Genomic DNA, 6,906 nt, shown 5'->3' with positions numbered 1-6,906 from the left:
TGGTGGCAGCTGCAGAGAGGTATTTGGGTGTGCAAGACATGACATCAGAAGAGTTACAGGCTGTGTTAAGTGGTGGTGTCCCATCCTTTCAGGTTGTTGGCCTGAGGTAGGACTAAATAGATTTAAATAGTGGAGTATGGTGGTGTTATTTTTGTATTATTATAATTTTCTTGGAGAGTGTAGTGTTAGATGGTAGGGTATTTGTTTATTTATAATTTTTTCAAGGAAAGTATAAGGGAGTTGTACTCCAGTCTAGTAGGTGACGGTAATGCAACGTTTATTGGATGGCAACCGCCTTTAAACCTCATCGAAGAAGAACGTTGCTGACGGTAATGCAACGTTTATTGGATGGCAACCGCCTTTAATAAACCTCATCGAAAAAGAACGTTGCGCACCATACACACCCACTCCATTGAGGAAGGAAGTCAGAAGGGAGGTTACAGTTGGAACTGTAGGCGATGGCTCTCAAAAAATGCAAATTTTACCTGTTTACAAAATGAAGTTTTGTGTTGGCGTCAACAAATCTACAAACAATAAAGGTAAACCGTCAAACAGAACGGAAGAGTGTCTCTGGACAACTGTCAGCGTATAAAAAGGAGCATTTTGAAGAAAGCGAAAGTAAACTTTAAGCGTTTTCAGAAGGGGCCTGCATTGCCGACAGCGACGCCATGGCTGAATGGGCTTGGAATGAGGAGATGTCAGAGGGTCCATCCTTCCTTCAGGAAGATCTGACCTGTCCAGTGTGTAAAGATCTTTACCGGGAGCCCGTGCTTCTTTCCTGCAGCCACAGCTTCTGCAAGGAGTGCTTGGAGCAAAGCCGAAAGATGGGGCAGACGTGTCCGGTGTGCAGGAAGAGCTGTGACGGGGAGCAACCAATCTCCAACCGGGCGCTGATGGCCGCTACCGAGTCCTTTCAGAAGGAGAAGCGCTGGCGGGGACCGAACGCAATCAATAACGTGCCTCTTTGTAACCTGCACTGTTTGGAGCTTCAACTTTACTGCGTAAAGGACGAGGAGCCCGTGTGCGTTGACTGTGTCACTCTACATCGGACTCACGAGCTGCTGCCACTCAACAAGGGGGCGCCGTTGTGTAAGGTAAGTGAGGAGAGTCGATTATCTGGGCCGGGTTTCCCAGGTGAGATGAGTTTGCATTGGGTGAAAAGTGATTGCATTCGTTTTGGAACCGGTTTGCCCCCGGGGCTTGAGCCAGATGCCCGGCTCTGGCCGACGGCGAAGTAGGCAAAAAAAAGTCAGGTTAAGAACGTGGAGTAATTAATAGAATGCTGTGTTTTAACATGCAAATTGATTGCGTTTAATAGCGCTTTAATTGCCTTCACAATGAAAACTAGTTTGAAAATTAGAACAATTTATTTTATGGAAATATGTTGTATGTTTCTGAACAATGCACCATGCTGCCTTGTTGACATGATCAAGCGCTGCAGATTACTGTTCATTTGAGAAGGGCGCTCCTCACTCACCGCTTTTGACCTTGATAGGTGGTTTGAAGTCAGATACAAATCTGATTCCTGGCCATGCGACTTGTATGAACTGCAGTGGCTAGCCCAAAAGTTCGATCATCTTATCCTTTGAGGATTTAAGCGTGTTCTTACACTATGATTTTGAACATTCAAAGCAACTGGGAAACGTCCATGGCAGGGCTTTTTTCTTCAGGCCTTTTTCTTCTTCAAGATTTTATTGGCAGACTACATCCGAAAGGTGTATTGTCGCCACCTACTGGGTGGGATAGAACTGAGAACGAAAATAAATAATAATGAAAAATAAAACACTCATATAATTCTTAAAAAACATAACAAAGGTCTATGTACTCCTTCACTGAGTCAAAATGTACTCAGATCCCTACACAGGTTCTGGTGCCAGAGGGATGCATCTTCAGACATTATTTCCTTGCGACGTTTCAATGTGAAATCCTGGAGTTATAAGAACCTTTTAGCCGCTTTCACAATTATTTCCAGTTTCTTAGATTTGTTTTGTTTGTCCTATACAATTAATCACCTGCGCAATGAACGCAACAAAATCAACATTCTTCACGATTAGTGTTTCAGGATTTCTCAACTGACTGACATTTACAGACTGATGGGCACCCACTGCCATAGTTTCATCATCTCTACTCGCTGCGTCAACAATTTTCACTGACTCTGCATAGGAGACCTTATCAACAGCCCTGATCCTTCCTACTTCGACCTCCTCCATCCTAACAGGGCACTCAGGAAACTCTGGAATGTGATTCCCATCACAATGGCAACATTGTGCGTCCTCAGACTCTTCAACAATGATATTCCGTTTGCAAACACTTGACACATGGCCAAACTTTTTACATTTATGACATTGAAGTTGCTTTTGTACATGAACTCGCACCACATATCTCATATCCCAGCTTTACATGGGTTGGGAGAAATTCTTCATCGAACATCAGTAACACAGAAAGGCTTTTCTCCTTCCCATTCACAGTGCGGGTTGAGCAACATGAATCAACAATTCCTGGCACGTTAATCTTAAACCATGAAGCCTCAATATCTATAGAGACACCAGATATGACACCTTTTATTGGTGACCTACTCCGGTAATCATAGCATTCCACTTTGTGCGTCAATTTGTGCGTTCTTCTTTTGTTCCTTTGACACACATGAAATCAACATCATACCACTCTTGGTCACTCTGACTGACTCCACTTCTCCCAATGCATCCTTCACCATCTTTGTGACCAAACGGGTTTCCCCAAAAAACATCCTTGCTCATGAATCGCACTCCAACAAGGAATGAGGCATTATCATACCGAGGCTTATCTTGATTTACAACTTTAGTCCTTTTGGCTCCATTCTTAGATATTTCAGTATTCCAATCATTTCCTGTCTTCACTCGCACCAACAGAATCAAGCATTGCTTCTGGTTCTGCCATTGCTCTCCCTCCCCAAGTTAGTGATTACAACAATAAAACTTTCCCAGCAGGCATTGTTGTCACCTTAGCTTGCTAAATAACTTCTGAGTGATAGGAACCACGAGCACCACCACCAATCAGCCTACACCATTGTGGACACAGCTGTCGTTACTATGACAACTAGCGTAGCCATGTCAGCTAATGACTGCTGTCTGAACACACACATCTAATTTGGTCACTTGTAACTTTGTGTTTGGACAATCAGTATTCCAAAACAGATTTGAGCATTAAGGCCTGCAGTGTGAACAAGGCTTTATTGTCCCTTAGTCAACACCCAATAGCTTAGGACCTGAAACAAATACTGCAAAAAAGTTGCTGTATGTTTTATATTATCTGGTAGTCAATAGATCACAAACTAATATGCATATTAATTGTGTTTTATGTGTTCTATTGCAGGAAGAACTGACCATTAAAGTCAACATATTGGAGGAGAAAGTGGAGACCTTCAAGAGAATGAAAAAGAAATACTCAAACACAGTTGATTTCATGAAGGTACTATAATAGTGTCTCTGCTTGACCTGCTGACATCTACACTGTAGGGCCTATCCATGACCATGATAGGGGAAGGTTTTGTGTAAGATAATGGGATTTGTTAGAGCTCTTTGATGCCCTCACTAGTTCTATCCAGACGTGTGTAGCCTATCCAGAGCCCAACAGTTTGATGTTCATCATTGTTCTGTAATGAGCTGTGTGAACCAACCTGTTTGACTGGTAGGGACAGACTGAGATTCCTTGAGCCTCCATAAAGAATTGGTAATAACAAAATAGTTGACTGTAGATCAACTTAGGGCCTGGAGTCCTGACAAGGAAAAACTCCAGGAAAGCCTCTAGAGGAAACTATAATTATAGCCTATAGATGAGTAATGTTGTGTGAGATATGAATTGCAAGAGGTATGTCAGTATCATTACAAAATGGCACTCTTCCTCCAACCTCTCTCGTACCCAGAGCCAGGCCGAGCAGGCAGAGAAGCAGATCAAGGCAGAGTTTGAGAGGCTCCGTCAGGTGCTGTGTGCAGAGGAGGCTGCCAGGCTGAAGGCCCTGGCAGACGAGGAGGAGGACAAGAGATCCGGTATGGAGGACAGGATCAGTTCCTTGACCCGTGACATCGCTGCCCTCACTAAGCTGGTCCAAACACTAAAGAGGGAGATGGGGGCGGAGGATGTAACCTTCTTGCAGGTAAGCAGGAGGGGTCTCCCTCATGGGGGTGGGTCATGGGTCTCCCTCTCTCTCATGGGGTGGGGGTCGCCCTCCCTCATCCTTACTGTACATTGTCACTATGCATGACAGTGAGACATTTTTGAATGCAAGCATTTGTCAATCTTATTCACAATGAACTAATGGGTTCAATTGTGTTGTTTTTCAGAACTTCCAAGCCTTAAAGAAAAAGTAAGTACAGTAACATCCTATCAGTTGCCCTACAGTTTGTGTACCCTCCCTCTAATATCATGGTCATCTTCTATGACGTCATGTTTTCAGAGCCCAGTGGCCTCGTGAAGACCCCCAGAATCCCTCAGATGCTCTCCTGAACATGGCCAAACACGTGGGCTCTCTGGGCTACAGCATTTGGAAGAGCATGCAGGCTCACGTCACATGCAGTGAGTACATGTACTGAAGGTTTAGGTTAGGGTTTTGACTTGCTACATAAGTTATGACACACAATAAAATGGGTGTGGATGGCTATATAATGTGTAAGGGATCAATGTTTTGAATGAAGGAGGAAACACTTTGAGCAACAGTTACGCTTCAGTCATAATGTTTTGTAACACGTCTCCCTCTCTCTCTCTCCAGTCCCAGTGGTGATGGACCCTAACACAGCCTCTCCCTGGCTTTCCATGTCCCCAGACCTAGCCAGCGTACGGGACAGCCCAGAGCGCCAGTCCCTCCCGGACAACCCTGAGCGCTTCGACCCCTGTGTCTTTGTCCTTGGAGCTGAGGGCTTCCGCTCCGGCAAGCACCGCTGGGAGGTCCATGTGGGAGACAACCCGAAGTGGATCCTGGGAATCTGTAAGGAGTCTGTGGCTCGCAAGAGGAAGTTCACCGTGTCCACAGACAGGGGCGTGTGGACCATCGGGCTGAGCAAAGGGGTGTACAACGCGCTAACGGGCAAACGCACAGTGCTGGTTGTGGAGAGTCGGCCAGAGAGGGTCCGGGTCAAGCTAAACATGGATAAGGGGGAGGTGTCATTTTGGGATGCAGGCAATGGTGGGAAGCACCTGTGCACCTTCACACATGAGTTTACAGAGAGAGTGTTCCCCATATTTGGTCCAGGGCTCCACACCACCCCGATGGAGGTTAACCCGGCCAAGGTGACCATTCATACTGCGTGACAGGGCAGTGTGACAGTCACTACAGCTTGCTAAGTATATGGTTCAATAGCCGATGGGCAGTAGTAGTACTCGCTTGGATAGACGTCACATGTTATGGTCAGAAGGTAGCCTAATATGTGCACCTGAATAGATGGGGCATTCCACTGTTTCAGCTGTCAGGCTGGTTTGGTTGTATTCTAGTAGTTTTACTGTGGCTATAGGTTTGTGTTGAGGTTTGGATCAAGGCCTTTTGTATGGTCACAATCATATTTGAAATTGTGCTATAGCAGTATTCCTATGCTTTCCATAGGATGTACATAATGCAGGCATTTATTACATGAGGGATTTTTTTGGACCCTGATTCTTTAACTGGTATGTTTAGATTGCTGAGCTATTATACATAGGGATTTTCTAGGACTAGAGGGGATCCAGTGGTAAGAATGTATTTTCTGTCAAATTTTGCTGCGTTCTGAGATGTATTGATATGTTTATTTTATTATGTTTCTGTATGGAATTATGCGGAAAAATAACTAATAAAATGTTGCCACATGCGCCAATTACAACTGTGCCGAACACAGTGAAATGCTTGCTTACCATCCCTACCCAACAATAGAGTTTAAAAATCTAAATAAAATAGTAACATGAGAAATAAAATAATATACACAAGAATGGAGCTATATACAGGGAGAACCAGTACCAGATCAATGTGGAGCTATATACAGGGAGAACCAGTACCAGATCAATGTGGAGCTATATACAGGGAGAACCAGTACCAGATCAATGTGGAGCTATATACAGGGAGAACCAGTACCAGATCAATGTGGAGCTATATACAGGGAGTACCAGTACCAGATCAATGTGGAGCTATATACAGGGAGTACCAGTACCAGATCAATGTGGAGCTATATACAGGGAGTACCAGTACCAGATCAATGTGGAGCTATATACAGGGAGTACCAGTACCAGATCAATGTGGAGCTATATACAGGGAGTACCAGTACCAGATCAATGTGGAGCTATATACAGGGAGTACCAGTACCAGATCAATGTGGAGCTATATACAGGGAGTACCAGTACCAGATCAATGTGGAGCTATATACAGGGAGTACCAGTACCAGATCAATGTGGAGCTATATACAGGGAGAACCAGTACCAGATCAATGTGGAGCTATATACAGGGAGAACCAGTACCAGATCAATGTGGAGCTATATACAGGGAGTACCAGTACCAGATCAATGTGGAGCTATATACAGGGAGTACCAGTACCAGATCAATGTGGAGCTATATACAGGGAGTACCAGTACCAGATCAATGTGGAGCTATATACAGGGAGTACCAGTACCAGATCAATGTGGAGCTATATACAGGGAGTACCAGTACCAGATCAATGTGGAGCTATATACAGGGAGTACCAGTACCAGATCAATGTGGAGCTATATACAGGGAGTACCAGTACCAGATCAATGTGGAGCTATATACAGGGAGAACCAGTACCAGATCAATGTGCAGAGGTATGAGGTATTTGAGGTAGATATGTACAAGGTAAAGTGACTAGGCATCAGGATAGATAAAGAGTAAAATAAAGAACAGAGCAGCAGCAGTAAATGAGTGTAAAGGTGTGTGTGTATGTGTGTTGTCGGTCT

The 6,906-nt window shown here is 44.4% G+C and overlaps 1 protein-coding gene across 1 annotated transcript; it reads left to right on the top strand.

The window, feature by feature from the left end:
* Positions 1 to 358: 358 nt before the first annotated feature.
* On the top strand, positions 359 to 5,825 carry LOC106605724 (zinc-binding protein A33-like). The gene is made up of 6 exons (XM_014201627.3): positions 359 to 1,094; positions 3,352 to 3,447; positions 3,902 to 4,132; positions 4,320 to 4,342; positions 4,433 to 4,551; positions 4,745 to 5,825. Exons 1-6 carry the CDS (start codon positions 669 to 671, stop codon positions 5,281 to 5,283), a joined length of 1,434 nt encoding a protein of 477 aa, XP_014057102.2. The 5' UTR covers positions 359 to 668; the 3' UTR covers positions 5,284 to 5,825.
* The last annotated feature ends 1,081 nt before the right edge of the window (positions 5,826 to 6,906 follow it).

Source organism: Salmo salar, chromosome 05, assembly GCF_965601325.2.
Source record: "Salmo salar chromosome 05, fSalSal1, whole genome shotgun sequence".
NCBI classification, from domain to species: Eukaryota; Metazoa; Chordata; class Actinopteri; order Salmoniformes; family Salmonidae; genus Salmo; species Salmo salar.
The sequence above is the reverse complement of the archived record's forward strand: the minus strand, read 5'-3'. Positions and strand labels throughout refer to the sequence as shown.

What these genes read in the sequence shown, in the direction of transcription:
- LOC106605724 (XM_014201627.3), top strand. Translation starts at nt 669, where the DNA reads ATGGCTGAATGGGCTTGGAATGAGGAGATGTCAGAGGGTCCATCCTTC. An exon ending in ACACAGTTGATTTCATGAAG is followed by an intron (nt 3,448 to 3,901) that starts GTACTATAATAG and finishes TCTCGTACCCAG; the next exon opens with AGCCAGGCCGAGCAGGCAGA. An exon ending in TTCCAAGCCTTAAAGAAAAA is followed by an intron (nt 4,343 to 4,432) that starts GTAAGTACAGTA and finishes TCATGTTTTCAG; the next exon opens with AGCCCAGTGGCCTCGTGAAG.